Genomic DNA, 21,339 nt, shown 5'->3' on the forward strand with positions numbered 1-21,339 from the left:
ATGTTTTGATTTTATTTCCGAATTGACGATACATGGTAACAATACTCAACACCGATCTAGCAAGGACCACAATAATAATGAACCATGACAGCTGTTGTATCAGGTCACCAGTGTTCCAAACTTCTAAATGACACGTAACGTATATTGCACGGGTAAATCAGACCAATTAGTTCGGTAGTACATCTAATCATTCAAAATGGTCTGTATATACCGTCAACAAGACTTTCTATTAATGTTCCATATTTTTATTTTTCAGTGAGCCTGGATGGGTCATGAGGGGAGCACGTAGAATGCTCCCGCTTCTCGTATTAACGCTCTTTATATTCCTTGCATAAATTTTTACGATGAGATTGAAAATGAGATGATATTATTTGATACAAACATACAAACTATACTACTGAGGCAAGATCAGTGGTGAGTCACAAATGGTAGACAGTTTTATGACTCAAATTAATAAATTCCCATCATTTCTATTATCAAATTGTTTATTTTTGTCTATACTCTGTTTAATTGCATCCTATGACTGTAAACAGCTTTGTGGTAACATCCTGTGATTACAAACAGCTTTACTCAGGGATGAGCCTGGTTTAAAAAAAAAATCACGGAATTTTGCCAAAAATTGCGGTATAGGCTCCAGTTTGCGTATGCTACAGTGTGTAAGGATAATAGTTTTTTTCCCCTAGGTAGAAAAGAAATCACGGATATTCCGCGAATTCGCGGAACAAGCTCATGCATGTTTAATATTGCATTCATCTTTAAATATATTATATGTTGTTCAGTATACCCTTGCAAAAACAAGGAACCACGTTGTTTCCTTGGTGAGACACACACACCAAAAAAACACAAAAAAACTATCCAGGAATCAGGGTTTTGAACCCTTAACCTGGATCTACTTTCTATACTTAATTAAAGCAATAAAACCTGCATGAGGTATGCAACATTAACTTAAAAGTGATATGGTGGAGTTTGATTGAGATATATGTTTGATATTCAGGCCAGTAATAATTTTAATGACATTCCTTAGTGTAACTTGTTAATGTTCTCCACACTGACCATGTGCTGTGAATAGTAAGATTTGATTATGTGTTTAATACATTAAAGCATTATACTCAATTCCCCTTGAATGAATTTTGAATAATGAATTTTGGCATTTTCTTTTCAATCTTCTTCACTGTGTAATAATAAACTATTGCCAGTCCTTGCCAGTTGTTCCTCATCAATTGAGCAAACATGAATTCTGCACCAAACTACGATGTTTCTTGTCACTGCATTGCTGTACTGAATATCAAACACATGCTACAACATAAAACGGTGATTTAAAGCAGGATATCAGGAAACAGTGATCAGTTGAAAATTAGTCCGGTGAAACGTAAACAGTAACTACTAGAGTTTAAATCAGGAACCTGATTTGCATTAATCACAGGGTATCAATGAGCGACTGTAAGCCCTATATGTCTCCCCCACCCCAACCCCCACCCCTGGGTGTGGTTCAGTCGTACTCAGTGTCTTCTCTGAAAAGAAGTTCTCCTACAACACTAAGGAGTGACAACAGATACGTAAGATGTGTGTTATGAGCAGTTAACTGCAAAATCACACGATATTTGTGGATATTTTAAGAGATTAAATCATTTTGAGTTGTCGTCATGTTTGGCAAAGTATGCTACCTAGGGTCTTATGGTCTGCTCTTAAACGTGACAATCTTCTATAGGATGTGGTTAACAAGCAATTGTTTCTTTTTACATATTTGATAATAACATTAGAAGTTTGATCTTCATAAGTTATTGGGATAGCAATAATACTGTGACTATTACAATGTTGAACCTAATATATCTTTCTTTTTGTATAACTTTTCTTGTACATATATACATAGCATACACACACATAAAGACTGCAGTAGCAGCAGCAGCAACAGCACTATAAATAGAAACTACTGACAAATACAAACATCACAGATAAGTAGCCTTTCCTTTGGTAAGAAGAAATTAAATGTTATGGGCCAATCGTCCTCTGCAAAATGTGTCTTTAGATCATAACTACATAATAAAGGTTTGTTAACTGCCTTGCAACTGGGCTAGATACAGTTTTGACACTGTGTGTGATCACTGCATCTAAGACTCTCTCTTCTCTTTGAAAATATTTGACAATAGTTAAACTTGTTTGCTTGAAACAGGCTTCACAGCTCCCAATGTACCCTTCACTGGAGAGACTATGATATTGCAAAGGAAGATATCCATTGGAACATCAATGGCCAGGGTTTGTCATGATTCACCACAAACAGGCCGGATATGTATCCATGGAGGAAACAGGTACCCCATCGCTGCTGGTATATATCCATGAAGGAAAGAGGTACCCCATCGCAGCTGATAAACTAGGCAGGATATGTATCCATGAAGGAAAGATATACCCCATCCCTGGTGGTATGTATCCACTAAGGAAAGAGATACCCCATCACAGCTGATATACTAGGCAGGATATGTATCCACGAAGGAAAGATATACCCCACCGCTGCGGGTATGTATCCATGAAGGAAATTGATACCCCATTGCAGATGATATACTAGGCAGGATATGTATCCACAAAGGAAAGAGATACCCCATCGCTGCGGGTATGTATCCACGAAGGAAAAGATACCCCATCGCAGCTGATATACTAGGCAGGATATGTATCATCCACAAAGGAAAGAGATACCCCATCGCTGCGGGTATGTATCCACGAAGGAAAGAGATACCCCATCGCAGCTGATATACTAGGCAGGATATGTATCATCCACAAAGGAAAGATATACTCTAACTCACTCTGACATCAAAAGGTGGCTACATGAAGAAAAAGTTGGCAATAGAAGTAGGTTGAACACTGAGAGAAAAAGGGAAGACATACAAAAATAAATAAACTTTATCATGTGAATACAATTCACTCATTTGAAATTATTCATAATAATAATCATAATAATAATAATAATAATGATAATAATAAAATAATAATACTAAGCATCTACACCAAAAATATGCATTTGTATTCATCTCATACGTTCCTTAATACACCAATCTTCATTTCACTATTTTCTTTTCTTTTACTGATCTTTTTATATCATTCCAATTTCCATCAAACAGATTTTGACTGGCTCAACTTTCTCCCTCCTCCCTGGGCAAGTTTTGAAAGATGACAATCACTGCAGACCACAGTACCATCCAAGGAAAAGGTCTGTGCATTACCATTTAAGTAATAGCTGGATATTAACTTGGAAACAAAGCAACAAGGAATTATTACTAGGCTAAGAATCCAATATGATTTCTGATAGGTTATCTATGAAGCTGCCAGGTAGAAACTGGGTGCAAGTAGAGAGGATGTGGTGCCAAGTACACACCATTACACCAACCATTACACCAACCATTACACCAACCAGTGCACACAATGAGTCTGGTCCGGTATGGTTGGTCTTTATCTGCACTTAACATTCCTCATCCTTGTGGTGAACACTGTTAATCTCACAGTCAAGGCTGCACGGTCATGGGGTGAACCAAAACCGGTTTAAACCGGAAAACCGATTTTCTTAACATACGTATACTACATACGCAAACTAAGGGTCTCTTGTGAACATCCTATTTCAACGCAACTTCCGACTTGTTACCAAGACGATTGCTCCGCAAATAGGCAGCACTCTAAACTAGGCACGGAAACTGTCCAATTGAAGCACGTGGTTAGCACAGGTGCTAAAATTGAGTAACAACTGGCAAATTGAGCATGAACATATTTTGAAAAACTATCAGATTTGGCATGATTTTCCAGGAAACAAGTCATGAAAATGTTGTGCAAACTGATAGAATTAAGGGAAATGTAATCGTTTCCGTTTTCTAGCGCCAAGTCTTGGAGAAATCATTACAGGCCACTACTAATATCATTACCATGTTTTATGATGAAAATGTCACAAAATATCCTAAAGTTAATGAATTGTGCACATAAGAACCATATGATAGATAGGGTGATCAGATGTTTACAGAGTGAACCTAACAGTGAACAAATCTTCAGCAAAGTATGGAGAATCTAAAATATTTGCTTGTTACGGACAATCAACCAATCAAATCATTGGAAAATATCTACTATTTGGGGAACCAATCTCTGTAATGTGACTGTAGTTAGCAAACTATTAAGTCCTGTAGAACTTAAATGAATGCTAATGCATTACTGCTCAAAATAAGCACTTTTGCTAAAATACTTTTATAATATTGATACACTGGTCTTTTTGTTGGATCATGCATGTAGGCCTAGGGATGCCCCATTTTGGCATTTTTTTGTTTTTCTCGTGTATGAATTTTATGAAATTAGTTGTTGAGGAATTATTTTTTGGCGCCTTTGCATAAATAAGCGTTATTACAGTCTAGATGCTATTCTAAATACTTCTTTATTTTATGAACATACTTATTCAACTATTGCGGTGTTTACATTGCTGTAGTCGGCGTTTTTCAGCCATAGTTACGCATTTCACAGGTAGTTATTAGTAGGGAATCAGTTTAAACCGCCGTTTAAAAAAAATGCAGTTTAAGTAACAAGCTGGTTAACCGTGCAGCCTTTCTTACAGTGTTCCCAAAGTTCATAAGTACTACCAGTGGAGATCATCGACCTCAAACAAGTGTTGACATTTTCATTTAAACTTTGACTTAAAATCAACAACAGACATACTATACCATTGAGAATGTAAATGAACTGGTTGATTCTTAATTCATTCCCAAGGCTACAGCAACCAGGAATCTTCCGATTTGATAAATACAACAGCTGATTGTAAGATAATATACACAAAGAGAAAAACCAGTTTCTGATAAGTTGAAGATCTTTGAATTTCACGTATACTTCTCTCTTGCCTCCGTTCTATAAATGCTCGATTCCATCTCTTTAAGCCACTTGTTTCACTTTGGCCTTCTGTTTTCTTTGGCTATTATCATTCTCATATACCTTGATGACAATTCAACATCATCATCATCGTCATCATTCTTGTCTTCTTTCCTCTCTAACCAAACCTCGTTTCTTCAATGCCGACAGTTTCTCGGTTCTTTCACTGCTGTGGGGGGTTATTGGGTGAGAAGACGCCACTCTCGTGACTTTCAGACGAACTAGCTCTGGAGAGGAGAGTTCTTGAGGTGAGAGGCGAGGAGGGGATATGCGAGGGGTTGAATTTGGGAGGAGTGAATCGCCCTGGTGATATTGCGGATTGTCCGGTCTGATTCTGATTCAGACGCCAAATCAATTCTTCTTTCTCCATGGATAATCTTTTGTTGGCATTTGTCTCTTTCTCAAAGTTTTCCCTAAGGGTCACTTGCTCCGAGGAGAGTTGTCTACATGAAAGAGAAACAAAGTCACCGATGAAATCCTTCTAATCAAGCAGCAGCAACAGAAGATGTAGGAGGGATGATATATATGACATAGGAGGGGTGATAGATATGACATAGGAGGAGTGATACAATACGACATAGGAGGGATGATAGAATATGACATTAGGACGCGGACATATATGACATTAGGACCCGGACAGATATGACATAGGAGGGGTGATAGATATGACATTAGGACGCAGATAGATATGACATGGGAGGAGGGGTGATAGATGACAATGACATGGGAGGGGGATAGATATGACATAGGAGGGATGATAGAATATGACAGCTGGGTGACATAGGTGGGGGTGATAGATATGACATAGCAGGGGGTGATAGATATGTCATAGGAGGGGGTGATAGATATGACATAGGAGGGGGTGATAGATATGACATAGGAGGTGAGATACATAAGACATAGGAGGGGAGATACATAAGACATAGGAGGGATGATAGAATATGACAGCTGGGTGACATAGGAGGGGTGATATGACATAGGAGGGTGATAGATATGACATAGGAGGGTGATACATGTGACATAGGAGGGTGATACATGTGACATAGGAGGAGTGATGATGATGATCTCAACATATCGAGTGGAGGATATTGTACATATAACAAACTCAAGTCAGTAACAGGTTAATTAAAGGTGTAAAACAATACCATACATTTGTATTGCATGAGATACATGAGCATAAGCAATAACATGAGCAATTTTCATTCATATGTAGATTAGTTGTGCAGAAGCAAAGAGGTTGATGGAAAGGAAAGACAACTTCATCAGAGAGATGGAAACTGACTACCAATTCTTCCTCCTCAGTTCCTTTGCTGGTTTTCTTCGGTGAGAGTAAGCATAGTTTCTAGTACTCACCTTTCGTACACTATCTTGCACTCCACCATGGCACTCAGATCCTCGACTTTGGCTTGCAATTGTTTGATTTTGTCATCTTTTGCTGGAATCTCCGCTACCTGCAGACAGAATCATGATAAAGTTCCTAGCGTGAAGAAGCAAGGCAGCAGAACAGAAGACAGAACACGAATGCATGTTAGTTGAAAAATGTGCATGCAGCTTTGAATTGCTGAGCAGTGATGTTTCAATGTGTCATCGCACCGGACTCACAGACTGACCGAATGAAGAACCTCAAACAGATTGTTATTATGTACCGGTAGTGCACACCGATGGATCCTCATAACAAGTACTAGACCTCTCACTTTATAAATTGTTTGATGTCATTTCCAAACGTTAAATTTCGTACTTTAAATCAACCTCGCAGACTGGTTGGTTAATTTTGTCATTTTTGGTAAATTTCTTGGACAGGCAAAATGACATATAAACAAACAAGCAGTGCAAAAGTGAAAATGGTATTTTCAGCTCATTTAATGTCACTTTTGTTTTTGCAGAAAGAAAGATGAGATAAAGAGAGGAAGAAGACATTAGTCCTTTTCATGTTTTCCTCGTTCTTGAGTTTGCAGCGACAGCTCGACCCTAAGCAAGCATGTGGGACAACAACATTCACGTATGACGGTTATACTTTGATTGTATTTCAGCACCATGGATATATATATATCTCTCTTGTAAACCATATTTCCATTTCTGGTTCAGAAACTCACTTTGAAGCAACAATGTGTGTCCAATTGTTTTCACTTATGATATGCTATCCTTAGAATTGTCACAGCACGATTCATGACACATGCTACAGGACAAAGACACAAGGTTGTTCTATGTTTCTTAAAATTCCTAAAATAGCATCACTTTGCATAAAGTTCTGCTGAAGCCAAGCCCATTTAGTTACTGACGACCGCAGCATCCATCAGATTGTGAACTGTTGACTCGTCTCACCTGTTTCTCAAGATCCACCATCTTGATTCTCATCTCTTGCACCTCCTGGTTCTTCATGGCTAGCACAGTCTTCAAACTCTCCACCTCTTCTGGGAGATGCTTTAACTGTGCGATAGCCGCCTGGCAGAGAACAAAGGGAAACAATGATGATTTATTATGCTAAATTATAATTAATTAGTTTAATCATGCTAATATATAACTATTGGGCTAAATAACATATTAACCAGTAAGTTGACTGCACATGAATGTCAGAGTGGAAGCAACACATAACATGCTGTATCCTTGTCATGGTGTAGCATATCAAATATGAAATGACTGGATTCAATTTCGTAGTTAACGGTTCCACCACGAACAGAATCAAGATGCCTGGAATGTCTGACACAATTTATACCACCCTACCTTCCAAACCAAATCTGGGCTCTTAAAACAAAAGAGAACATAATAATCGGATATAAATCTTAAACAGTTACTAATTTGTCTTGGTGTTTCAAAGGACCACTACCAACTAACAGCTGGACCCATTATGCCCTATATCCAACAGGTCTGTAATCAATACCTCTGGACTCCAGGGTATCAAGCATACATCAGATGAAACATTTTATCACCAACCTGTACTTTAGTGTCCGTCTTCAGGGCATCTTCGAGTGTGTCACATTTACACTTGAGTTCAAACTTTTCATCCTGTATAGAAAGCAGAAAAATTGTAATAAGTTAAAATGAGAACATTGAAGTATCTTCAAGATCATAGATACATAAAAAAGACCTTTAAGAAAATGACATACATCAGTGCAAGTGATATTTCTAGGAGACGTATCGTTGAAAGATCGACAGCTCGTTAATTAGGGTAGATAGAACACTTTAGATAAGACCAATGAAGCAGCTCCTTAGAAGCCACAAACACTCAATTTTAGAAACTTGACACTTAAAAATGTGGTACAAATTCATAGCACAACTAAATAGTTTTTCGATTTCAGCCAGTACGAAGTCAGGAGAGCATTCTATTCTTGAAATCTCACACTAGCCATCTTACCTCCAGTACTTGTTCCCTTAGCTTTGCGTCTCCATTCAGTTTAGTAATTACTTGCTCAGTTCTGCATTCCATTTCTAGTGTTTCTTGTTGGTGTTGTTTGTCTGCCTCTTCTTTCAACTGAAATAATAGAAAATATTAATAACAGATCAGACAACATCACCTAAATCGAATGAGGTGGAAAATGGTTTGAAAAGACTTGCAACTGGTAAATACTGTGCTGTGTTAAGAAAATCATACAGCAAATTAATTCAATGATTTAACCATGGTTCTTCTCACTTTATAAAGCTACACAGCTGCACTATGAGAACTGTTGCAAAACGAGGAACCAGAAGAGAAAAAGGGGTGATTTACTTTGCTCCTCTCTTACCTGTCTCTCACTCCACATCTGCAGTTTCCTATCTACCTAACTACACACTGGAAACGTTTTAGCACTGCGCCCTCGCTCCCTGGGCACCGCCCACTTGCACCTCTCCTTTGAAGACACTACACGTTTTTGCTAGCTAGCTTTTTTTTCAGTCTCCATTTTTCCAGATGAGAATTATACTTTTAACAAATCTCCTATTGTTTACAACTGACATTTCAGGGGAAACGGTACACAACCCTATGGCAGAATGATGATGATAAGCAGTAAGCAGCAGTGGTATCACCATAGCAACTATCACACACTAGTCATCTTCCAAAGACACAGTGCTACAACAGAATCTCACCTGTTCAAGTGCGTCATACTCCTTCTGCAATTCTTGGTTCGATAACGTTTGGTTCCGTAGCTCTTTACTCACTGAAATCAGTAAACAAGTTTAAACTTCCATATTAGGAGACAACCGATAAGAGGGTATGCCTCAATAAGGTCTAAATTACACAAATATCCCTGTCATATCTAAGAGGATGCAGACCTCTTATAAATGTTAAACAAGAGAACATTTAGTGTTGTTTAAGGCACCAATTGTCTTGACAGTTAGTGCAAGACTATGACCAAGCCTTCCCAACCGTTTGTTAAACAAGGTGAAGTGAGGGAGTGGGGGGATTAACTCAAGGGCCAATAATAATATGGTAAATACCATGGCAACCAATGTAACAAACAAATGCACACACACCAGAGATGGATGTTTGCAATAGCCAGAGAAGGTAGAGTTATATCTTAGGTAAAGTTAAGGGAGCACACATTGTGAAGAATTCCCTGGTAACGTTGGTGCTTATCAGCAGCATAATGTGAGATTTAAGTTTGAACTTACAGGAATCCACCTCCACTTGATGTTCTTTCAGCATTTCCTCTGTCTGCATGGCGTGACATCTATTATTCTCGACATGTTCCTCTCGAAGTCTCGTAATTTCTTTCTCGTTGGTACCTGGAGGGACAAAGATAGGAGAGGAACGTAGACAACAGTTTTGGCTTCATCGTTCTTCTTTCATTTTTTTGGCTGATTTTGTTTAAGTTGCAAGTTTGCTTTGAAGGAGAGTTACTACTTTCACAAGAATCACACACATTAGCTGAATATGAAGAATATGTTACTGGTTTCCTATATGAGATCTAATTAAGAATCACACACATTAGCTGAATATGAAGATTACGTTACTGGTTTCCTATATGAGATCTAATTAAGAATCACACTCATTAGCTGAATATGAAGATTATGCTACTGGTGTCCTATATGAGATCTAATAATCTAATCTTACATATCAGGGGTAGATGATTATTCATAACTTACTTATCTGTAAAGGCATGTCCCTGACTGTGATCTTGCACAAGAATCACACACATTAGCTGAATATGAAGATTACGCTACTGGTTTCCTATATGAGATCTAATCATACATATCAAGGGTAGATGAATATTCATAACTTACTTATCTGTACAGACATGTCCTTAACGGTGACCTCCATGCATTTTATTTTCTTCTTCAAATCAGGCACAGAGAATGCATCATACTGTAAGAAACAATAACAAATAATTCACTTCATCAAATCACATTATTTATTATCTTTTGAACTTACCACAATAAAGAAGTAAGTTAAGATAAAGACAGAAATTAAATGGCTTCTGGCTTTCCACCAAACACAGTCCATTGTACAGGAGGAAATATCACTTAAAATTCTGGCTTTAAGGGTAGATCCCATGACATTGATTTAGCGGAACACATTTCTATATTTTCAACTTAATCTAGCTATGTCTAAATTATTTGAAATCAAACATAAGCAGAACAAAACAATACCATTTGTTCTTGTAACACTTATTAGGCATTGCTACAATGTCCCCATTTTCATACAGAAAAATCTTGTAGAATTATAACCATAGAAAATGCCACAAATTTTAAATTATACATTCCTTTTCTATTACCAACTTAGCAGTGCATGAGAAATATATTTTATTTTTTTAGATTCACATAAAACTATAATATGTCTGATGCACATTAAAGTTCAAATTCTTTGTTCAGAAACTTCTTTGTTCAGAAATTTCTTTGAAATACAAAAGTGTCAATATTTTGTTACAGCCATTACATGCTGTGTTAAGGTAATTGATTTGAAATTCAAACTTTCCTTTTCTATATTACCACCTTAGCAGTGCATGAGATATATATTTTATTTTTTAGATTCACATAAAACTATTATATGTCTGATGCACATTAAAGTTCAAATTCTTTGTTCAGAAACTTCTTTGTTCAGAAATTTCTTTGAAATACAAAAAAATGTCAATATTTTGTTACAGCCATTACCTGCTGTGTCAAGTACTGCACAAGAACTGCCATGGCTTCAAATGCTTTGGCATTAATACTGATCTGCTTACAGGCCTCATCGAACTGTTTGGAATGAGCTTCCAACAGTTTCAATTGCTCATTGGGTATAGAGGTGTGGACAATGTCTGGTGGGGTGCTGGACTGGGCCTTTGGCTTCTTCTGGATCTTCTTGGTTTGTTTTTGATCTGCAAGATAAAGGAATTACTTTACAATATAATCCTCTGCTAGCAAATGATGCAATGAATTGTAAGAATCTTTGTGAGGCAGTCTGGAGGTGGACACACTGGAACAAATGTGCCTGATCTTGAAGGACTTTCAATCCTAGTCAATGTTACGTTCACTGTGTAAAGCTGTGATCAGCCTATCATATCAAAAGGACAGTTGTGACAATTTCTCACAAAGCACATAAAACAAACTGTGTTGTATCCACTAGCAACCATGACTTGTGTACGGGAAACTGGGTGATCACATTCCCTGGAATGTTTGTGCAGTGCTTTCAAGACTAGACTAGGGAAGGGAAAGTGACCTACAGTGATATCAATCTGGGAGGCTCGATGGTTAAACAGAGAGGAAAATGGAACCTGCACAATACAAACGATTCCCTGAACTCCCAACACTAGCATGTTAGTATCGCATGTTTCTCACAAATTTAACAATTTTTTTGGAAAAGAAAATATTTACAGCTGGTTCAACACAGCTTGACTCCATCTTCAGCAAATTACATGTCTTCTCCTTCTACGCAGTGAACGCCACATCTGGCCTTTAGCTACCATAATTTCGTTTTAAAATAAAATACATACATATACATACATACACAACTACAGAATGTGAAAGGTGCACTGGGCATGCAACGCTTTGGATCTTCCTTCACAACATATGCATTATTTTTTTTTTGAAGAAGATAAGCATCTCACCCTTAGGAAGGATAAGCTTCTTGTCATTGGCTTCATTCAAGGACTGCTTTCTTGCAGCAGGTACTGCAAACCCAGCTCTGCGTGTGGGAGCTGAGAAGAGGAATGGCAGAATAAAATTGGTTAGGAAAAAAAAAATCCATGACAAAAGAAATGGTCGGATCGAACATTGATGTGAAAGTCACGGTGCATACAAACACTCATCCCACATTCTCCCTGCCCCTATTATATACTTATTCCCTCCATGTCAGTACACAAATACCTTGACTGCCCCCTCCATCCTCCCCCCCACTTGCCTCTCTCCCATAGCCATAATCCCTGCCGATATGCTGTCGATCTACTCCATGACAAGATGATTAATTAAAACTATCAATCAACGACTGGATACACAAAAGATCTTTGATGTTTTGACAGCTAAATTAAATTCTCCACTTGTGAACTAATGACGAATGAGAGACAACGAGCTTGCACATTGGTTTCATGACACCCTTTTCACCATTGTTCTACTTTATAATTTAGGATGCTTGTATGACAATAATGTAAACCCAATCAGGGCACTTTGTCTAGTACAGGAAATATGGTATCATTAATCCAATCAACCATACACGGTGCTCGATAATTTGATTACAGATTTAAGACTATGCTGTGTTCAGCTATTGATTTAGGACACTTAGCCAAGACTAGGCCATTTACAGCCATTGATTTGGTACCCAAGTCTCATTGCTGACGTAAGTTTATTTATAGTAAATCATGTACAATCTTTGAAAGCAACAGATGAAACAATAAAACTGCACAGACAACATGGATTTGAACTATTCGCAAGTCATAGGCTGATAATTAAGTAAGTAACCAATGGTTACGAATCCTCCCTACAATATAACCTATAGTCTGCAAAAAAAAATGTAACATAGTTTGATTGGACATCAACTTCTCATGCATAGGAATGCCCACCTTTTGCATTCTGCTTCGGCTGATGTATTAGTGAATCTCAAGAAACAGGTACATATAAAGACATTTTCAGATATCAAATTATTTTTTATGAGTTTGAGGGATAAACACTAATGGAGTCTTCTTTCTAAATCTGAAGTCTATTCTCAGCTAAATTTACTATTCAATTCATTTGTTGATATCTTATTACAATCAGAGACAGACAAGGATGTGTTCTTGTGTTTACATTGTCATGTCGTCCTGTTGTCAATGCAAACCATCTGATCCATGAGGGTAAATGATTAAGTACTTCTTTGTTTGATCCATGAGGATAAATGATCAAGTACATCTATGCTTGATCCATGAGGGTTAATGATTAAAGTACATATATGTTTTATTAAATGATAAAAGGTACATCTATGTTTGATCCATGTAGAGTAATGATCAGGTACATCTATGTTTGATCCATGTGGGTAAATGATTAAGTACATCTATGTTTCATTCATGAGGATAAATAATCAGGTACATCTATGTTTGATCCATCAGGGTCAATGATCAGGTACATCTATGTTTGATCCATCAGGGTCAATGATCAGGTACATCTATGTTTGATCCATGAGGGTCAATGATCAGGTACATCTATGTTTGATCCATCAGGGTCAATGATCAGGTACATCTATGTTTGATCCATCAGGGTAAAGTCAGGTACATCTATGTTATAAGCAGCTTCATTCATACTGACCTGCATCCACATTTGTTACATTCTCCTTTTTTCTTTTGCCAACAGAGACATTTGAGACATCTGTAGATAAAGAAAAAAAACATGCTATAAAAGAATAAAGCTCTTTCACAGAAACAAATGGAATGAATTTAATTATTTACCTTTTTTTTTTTTTTTGTAAACAATGTTCATGAGATGAAAGAAATATAGGACTGTATGTAAAATTGATCAATGGCAATCTTCTTCTGTCTAAAAAGCGTCCAAAGAATATAATATTTACACAGTAATCCTAGAGGATTGGTTCAGGTGTCTGACATGTCGATCTTATAAGAAAGAGCTTAAAAAGACAAATAGAACAGTGAAGAAACTATCATGATAGCATGCTCTGTTAAGGAGATATCACACTTTGAAGATTTCAAAATTTCTTTGCAAATGACTGGTGTAGAAAGACTAACTGTGAGGGTGTGAAGTCACATCCTCACCTCCTTAACATGAGTCAATATATTTCATTAAAAAATAATTACATTTTTTTTTCACAAATCTAAAAAAATATAATCAAACATTCTTCAGATGTTAAATCTCAAAAACTTCCCTTGACACATATGAGATCTCCTGACGTATCTTTTGGTTGTAAGTCATAAAATCTTACAAAATATTTTAATAAAATAACAAAGACTTTTCAGGAATGTGAGGATATGACGTCACAGCTAGTCTGATTTCAGCAAATTCTACACAATCAGATAGAACTTTAGACTCGAATATCTCCTAAACAGAAAAAGATATTTGAATAATTTCTTCACTATTGGGTTTCTTTTATTGTCCTCTTTCATATAAGATAAACATTTGTGACACCTGAACTAATCCTTAAACTTTAAATAGCATTGCTGTACACCTTTACACCCTTGTAGTAATTATTCAGCTGCTATAGCATACTGCTACGCTATATCAGCAACATTATTCTCCTCAGACATTGTAAATTGATGTTTACAACATCCTTTCCCACAAATTGGTAAGTTTTTTTGGCTGCCAGTGGTGACAACCAATTTTTGAAACTGCCCCTACAATACCTCTTAATAGCTTTCATAGCAATGAGGTGCAAAGCGAGACAATAATACTGTCCACATGAAATAACAATTGCTTCCTGTTGAGAGAAGCATAGGAGATGGTGAAATACTTGGGGGTTTCCATGCTAGCAGACACAACAGATGAGATGATAGCTATGACAGGCAGGCTGTGATGACAGATCCGCAAATAACGTAATCCGCAGATACAGTAGAGGATTGTGCACTGGAGGGTGCACAGCACTCTGGGAACTGCAAACAGACCACAGAGTCTGATGTAGTCAGTGCCGTTCATCCTCAGCATGGAACAGACTGAATGTATTGCCATAGTACTAAGTACTTCAATGGTTGCAGCAAGTTTGAAGATGACTAAACTATTCATTGTCTTTCTAATAATTTGGGAGCGTACTCGAGCATACCTTTGTTTAATGAATTACAGGATAACATTAATTATACAGACAAAGCCTGTCACCTCTTGTTTATCATTTTCAGTCTTTGTCCTAACCTTATGAAGGAAGCCTCATTTACCAAACTTTGAGGTCAATAAGCAATTACAATTTTTAGAGTGAGGCAACTGAAGGAACTTGAACGATCCAGTCGTAACTGCAGAGCCTTACAGACACACAGTCAATATGAAATGGAAAGTATGTTAAAAATCCATATAGACAATATGTTACTTGATGAAATGATGAAAGACCAGGAGAAGACATCCAGGAATACATGTTGTTTGAGTGAAGATTTGATGTCTATGCCAACATCACATCCATAGCCAATAAACAGACTGAATGTATTGGAGTACTACTTCAATGGTTGCAGCAAGTTTTAAGATGACTAAACTATTAATTGTCTTTGTTATATAGCATACCTTTGTTTAATGAATTACAGGATAACATTAATTATACAGACAAAGCCTGTCACCTCTTGTTTATCATTTTCAGTCTTTGTCCTAACCTTATGAAGGAAGCCTTGTTTACCAAACTTTGAGGCCAATAAGCAATTACAATTTTTTTGAGTGAGGCAACTGAAGGAACTTGAACGATCCAGTCATAACTGCAGAGCCTTACAGACACACAGTCACTATGAAATGGAAAGTATGTTAAAAATCCATATAGACAATATGATAATTGATGAAATGATGAAAGACCAGGAGAAGACATCCAGGAATACTTGCTATTTGTGTGAAGAGCTGATGTCTATCCCAGCATCACATTCATAGCCAATTAAGAGAGCAGTTCCAGAGCATCTGCCAACTGTTCAAGATGCTTTTGGGGATGTTGTAGAGAATGATTTATCCAGAGTTCTTAAAAGATTCCCAGACTTCTTGGAGAGGCAAGATGCCTCTGACTGGCAGAGTTGGAGTCAATGAAAGATTGTGTGCAATCTAATCTGGAGAGCTTTCCTTGGAGTCAGTGGGTTTCTCTCTCGCAAAAGAAGCCCTGGGGAAGCTCCATTAAGACACAAGATATGTTCACTAGATGGTTTCAAATCTGTGCTAGAGTCCATGTTGGCCCCCCTCCCCACTGGAGCCAAACTGAAGCCCACACTAAAGCCCATACTGGGTCCAACAATAACGCTGACACTGGGATATCACAATAAAGTCCACAAAAAAGCCCACACTGGAGTCCATGTACAGTAGGAGACTTGACTCCTCAAAGATCCGTCTGGACCAGAGATCTATTGAGACTAAGGAGCAGATTATGGTTTGATCTTGGGACCAGAGATGGATCCAAAATATCCATCAAGCTCCATCCAGACCTGAGATCTGCTGAAATGGAGGAGCAGATGATGGGACCAGAATCTGTGTCCCCAGAGCCAGTGAGATAATTCCAGGAATTGAGCTCCATCTGGTGGACATAAGGTCCCTTATGGTCTGAGGAGTCCTTCCCTTTCCTCAATTTGTGGAATCACCTGTATTAGCGTTTGGAAGAACGTACTGTTATTCCCAGACCTTACTGCTATTGGGTGAGCAACTGTTGAACCCGAGGTTCACTGAGAAGACAATGGAACTGGAATCTGTGCTGGCGTCGATTGGAGAACTGGTTCCTCTGGGGCCAGCTTGCTCTTTTTAGAGCCATCCAAGGAACGATTCTGGGGAGCTAATTTTGAGGAGTTGCTCTATAACTTTTGAATAAACCTGCAGTTCTACATGGCCCCACTACCATATATTTACTACTGTCAGCTACATAAATACATCGATACAGATGTAAAATCTTGGTACAGATAAACCTCTGGTATTTCCTCCAACATGGTCAGTAGTATTTTAGCAATTTGTAATACAGAAAGATGGGAAGATATCAACACAACATGCATGTATGCAAACACTGGACAAAGGCCAAAGCTGCACAATAAACAGGGACGGAGTACCAAACCCTGTAGCAGCCCTTTACTGCAAACTGAAGTACAGAAATAAAGAAAGAAATGACATGCAATATGAGGCCCCCATAAGGGTACTGTACATGAGCAAACGAAAAGGCAAAGGTTGGCTGCACGAAAGGGTTCCATTCTGAAACTGAGCCTTTAGTAATTTAAGATGCAGTCTGTAGTACAGAAATATTATGGAAATGAACAAACATGAGATGCAATAAACATGATATAGTACACACTATCATGTGAAAGAACAAAGGCCAAAGATGCCAAGGAAAGTAACAATATAGCAAAGCTTCTTTCCTGTACGAATAGAGTGGGCAAAACATACATGTGAAAGCGGGCGTTTGATCCCGAAGTGGGTGAGTGGTGGCGCAGTGCTAAAATGTTACCAACTTTTGTAGATTGAAGTGCATATATGCTTGGACGGCGACAGGTATTGAGAAAAGTGAAGAAAATTCATCCGTTAGAAACGGACGTTCTGTGTGAGTACAAGATGTTGGTAAAGATGCAGGTGCCATGACACTATGAGTAATCCCCATAGTGCATGCTGAAAGGAGATGATGAATGCAGCTCTATAAAGAGAATGCAAGAAGGCCAAAGACAAACACAAGAGTGTTAGTTGAAGGGAGGTTACTTACTTCCAGGTGGGAGGTTACCTCTAGATGGGGGGTTACTTCTAGATGGGGGGCTATTGGTCTTTCTGCTGAGGCGTTTTGCTGAGGACGGGCAAAAAAGAAAAATTCTAACCTGAAAAGACAGCCTTGATTTGTGAGAAGTACTTGTCATTCAGTACTACTACTTGGTTTATAAACATTTCTTCAAACCAAAGGACAGTCTCAGAAAGAATTATTATCATTTATTGTACCCTTCAATGGGATGAAGGAGGGCAGGGGACAAGCAAAGCAAATTTCTCTGGTCATCCATAGGATCACCTGGACCTCAAATTTGGTTGGTATTAACTTGTTAATTTTTTTTTAATTTGGAACTTTCAGCGAATGTGAGAAAGATCTTTTAATAGGACCCCATACTGATCAGTATTTGAAGACTTGTCCAAAGTTTTGTTGAGTGACGACCAGCAAACTATTGTTACGGTCAGTCCTGCTGCACCTTGGTATGTAGTCCCTGGCTGGACTTGTCAAAAGAGCTAATGAGCTATAACAGATAGGAAACATGGAAGAGAGACATGCTATATATATATACTGTACACTCATCTCCTCGATGGTGAATCTGAGTAAAAAAAAAACGTGTAAGCTTTGAACACCTCTCAAGACTACGAATAAATTGACAGAGAGCAGTAGAACGTGCGAGATCTAAAACAGGAGGAGAAAAGAAACGTGCAACCATCAGAAGAGGCGGAAGCAGAGACATGAAGAGGATGACTTCCTTAGGGCAATTAGCACCTGACTGAGACTTACTGCATGCATGTGTCCATCATTAAGAATTATGCTTTATAAGAACTCATTTATCTACAGAGCAGCCTTTTATATTGGGTTCTTCGAATCTCTGTTATAATCCTTTTTGTCTTTCAACCTTCTAATCCCCCATCTTATTCGTTATTTGTTCATGCTTTCATGATTGCACATTTTACGTCTTTTGTGTATTATTATTATGTGTCCTATTTATAAAAATTTTGTAATTTATACTGGAATAAAGAAATTGAAATTGTTACTGCCACGTCGGCTAGATGTGAGCTTTATAACTTATGCTATTTACTGGGAACATACTTCTTTTATATTTTAGAAGAAACCCCACTTCCCTAAAGACTCATGTCCCCTGGGTGGGAGAGCTGAAACTGGGATTATGGTACAATGAAACATCCCTCGAAGACTATAAAACAATTGGACATGGTGAATGATGGATGGAATTAAAACAAGGTTGGATTGAAGTCATTTTGGTAATGGGATAGGTTCTCCCAGAAATGACACTTATTTATCCTTGAAAATCAAAGAGAATTGATGGGAACATGAAGTGTAATTAACGATTTATGTGCGGGTTAGACAGCTCTATATTTGATGAAACTTTAGGGTTAGAGATTACAACTCTAATCAGTTGATCCTGAGGGGATTAACAGGGTACAGTATAAAACAGATTGGCACCAATCGGTTGAATAGGACACAGAAATCCTTAATTGGACAAATATTGCATTTAGGGTGAAGGAATTGCATCATAAGTCTACATTGACCAACAGAAGTTTAGGTAAAGACACTGTTATATAATATAGTGAGCATTTACAACGAGATGGAAAAGAGGTTATCAAAGGCAAACAGCAGCAATCAACAGACAATTTGCTACACGCAAAGTAACCCACAAAGAATACCCTATTAAAGGACTTTATTTTACTCATCTTAAAAGCCACACTCAGAAATGAACATTAAAACAATCAAGTGCAGGTGCCATGACGAGATGAACAAATCTTGAAGTAGTGCATGCTGAGAGGACACGAATCGGGAAGAGAGGTGAGTTAAAGAGGAGGCTGAGGACAAATACAAACATGTTAGTACAAGGGAGGGTACTTACTTCCAGATGGTGGGGGGTTAGTACTCTTTCTGCTGGGAGGACGTTTCGCTGAGGATGGTTAAAAAGAAAATGTAACCTTAACCAGACATGCTTCATTCGGTGAGTAATACAATACCTTTCTCTCATCAGAGAGGACAAACTTTGAGACTGCTGATATGGTCAACGAATCACAAATCTCGATAACAATGCACACAAAACAAAGGGATCAGGATCAAGATCAAGTGAATGGCACTTTGTTTAATAGATGTGATTGAGAATTTTTAAAATAAATGAAAAAACAGGATATCATACAAGGGCAGCATTCCACAGATAATTTGTTACATGATGAGTAACCCACGGCAACGGTGCTTAAATTAGATGTTTTAACACATGGAAGCTCAAAGTCCTGGATTGTACCTTACATTTATACTGAAATGAGCAAATAATTCACTATTACCAAACAGTTAATTGTATCTATCAAGTTTTGAGGAGTAGCAAAATCAACCAGAGGTTGAACCCCTCCCAGCCGTTACTTGCCTCGTACAGTACATATGCAGCACGAGAGTAGTTTGCAAGTTACTGTATCCCTAGCTCTATTGCTACAGGAAAATCATGAAACTATGACTGCTTTTCTGCCGTACAGTAATAGCCGGCTGAATGCAACAATACTTTTCTCGGTTGCTCTAATTAAGCAAGTATTTGTTGAGCATGGGGAAATTGTGTAAAAACTTTACACTAAAGTACATCATAAGGCTATCCTATCATGCATACATGAGCTCCTAATCTGATGGTCAGGGTTCTGGAGAAACGGTTTTTAGATTTTTCACATTTTGCCCTCTGCCGACCCCAAATGACCTTTGACCTCCACCCAAACAACAGGGTTTTGTACTAATTATGGGGATGCTACATGCCAAATACGAAAACTGCATATGTTACTTATCCTGAGATATCGTTTTTACAAGCTAGGGCATCACATACACACACACAGATCCCAACTTGACTGCATAGGTTACTTGGCTGCCTACGGCAAATACCCAATAAATTAAATGTTATGATTTTACTCATCATAAAATTATTACTTCAAAATGAACAAAACAAATGCAGGTGCAAATGGAAGGATGAATAACCCAAACTAGTGCATCCTGAGAGGAGATAAATGCAACAAAGGCTGAGGACAAATAGAACAGTGTTAGTAAATGTGATGTTACTGACTTCCAGGTAGGGGCTTGCTTACTGGCAGGAGAGTAATACTCTCTCTCCGGTGAGGTGTTTTACTGAAGAGTTTACATGAAATCTAGATGTTTATAATGTGATTCTAAAGTGAGAGATTACATTTCTGTTAGGATTGTTTCGGTGCAAACGTCAAGCTCCTCCCATTTGACGTCAGACAACTCGTACTTCTGAATACTCTCCTGATACAGTAGATGTCTCATGTGTATCCAGTGTGCAAGTCTACAATCACTAGTACAGTACACTGGGCATTCACTGTGGAAGCAGAGTCTCCCAGTCAAAAGAGAACATGAACAATGTTAATACCAACGCAGATGCGGTTAAACCAAACAGGAAAATGCTTAACAGAGAAGAAGCATCTATCATTTACAACAAGGTACAGTAAGAGATTAAAACCAATCAATCGCAACTAACATAAGAAAAAGAAACAGATTTTGGTAAAGATGCAGGTGAGATGACAATATGAAAAATCCCCCGTAGTGCATTGTGACGGAGAGAGGTATAAAACTAGGCAATGGACAAGTACCAGCCATGTTATTACTAAAGAGGTTACTTACTTCCAAGTGAGGAGTTACTTCCAGATGCAGGGCTACCTCCTGGTGAGGAACTAGTACTCTTTCTGGTCACACGTTTTACTAAGGATAGGAAAAAGACAAAC

General features: G+C 37.9%; 1 protein-coding gene across 9 annotated transcripts in view; it reads right to left on the reverse strand.

Annotated features, from left to right (window-relative positions):
- The window catches only part of LOC139979346 (uncharacterized), a 69,343-nt gene continuing 48,004 nt past the window's right edge, over positions 1 to 21,339 (reverse strand). For 5 of the 9 annotated variants that reach the window (XM_071990041.1, XM_071990044.1, XM_071990040.1 and 2 more), the window contains exons 3-16: positions 21,239 to 21,316; positions 19,473 to 19,520; positions 17,594 to 17,671; positions 13,549 to 13,608; positions 11,883 to 11,972; positions 10,948 to 11,153; positions 10,081 to 10,162; positions 9,469 to 9,582; positions 8,944 to 9,014; positions 8,237 to 8,353; positions 7,816 to 7,887; positions 7,207 to 7,326; positions 6,238 to 6,335; positions 1 to 5,327 (exon numbers count right to left, since the gene is read on the reverse strand). In XM_071990041.1, the coding sequence (XP_071846142.1) occupies positions 5,048 to 5,327; positions 6,238 to 6,335; positions 7,207 to 7,326; positions 7,816 to 7,887; positions 8,237 to 8,353; positions 8,944 to 9,014; positions 9,469 to 9,582; positions 10,081 to 10,162; positions 10,948 to 11,153; positions 11,883 to 11,972; positions 13,549 to 13,608; positions 17,594 to 17,671; positions 19,473 to 19,520; positions 21,239 to 21,316 (1,514 nt within the window). In that variant the 3' untranslated portion in view covers positions 1 to 5,047. The remainder of the gene's footprint in view (positions 5,328 to 6,237; positions 6,336 to 7,206; positions 7,327 to 7,815; positions 7,888 to 8,236; positions 8,354 to 8,943; positions 9,015 to 9,468; positions 9,583 to 10,080; positions 10,163 to 10,947; positions 11,154 to 11,882; positions 11,973 to 13,548; positions 13,609 to 17,593; positions 17,672 to 19,472; positions 19,521 to 21,238; positions 21,317 to 21,339) is intronic. The other 4 variants (XM_071990042.1, XM_071990046.1, XM_071990048.1 and 1 more) reach the window with 4 other exon arrangements.

The sequence above is a fragment of the Apostichopus japonicus genome, chromosome 14 (assembly GCF_037975245.1).
Source record: "Apostichopus japonicus isolate 1M-3 chromosome 14, ASM3797524v1, whole genome shotgun sequence".
NCBI classification, from domain to species: domain Eukaryota; kingdom Metazoa; phylum Echinodermata; class Holothuroidea; order Aspidochirotida; family Stichopodidae; genus Apostichopus; species Apostichopus japonicus.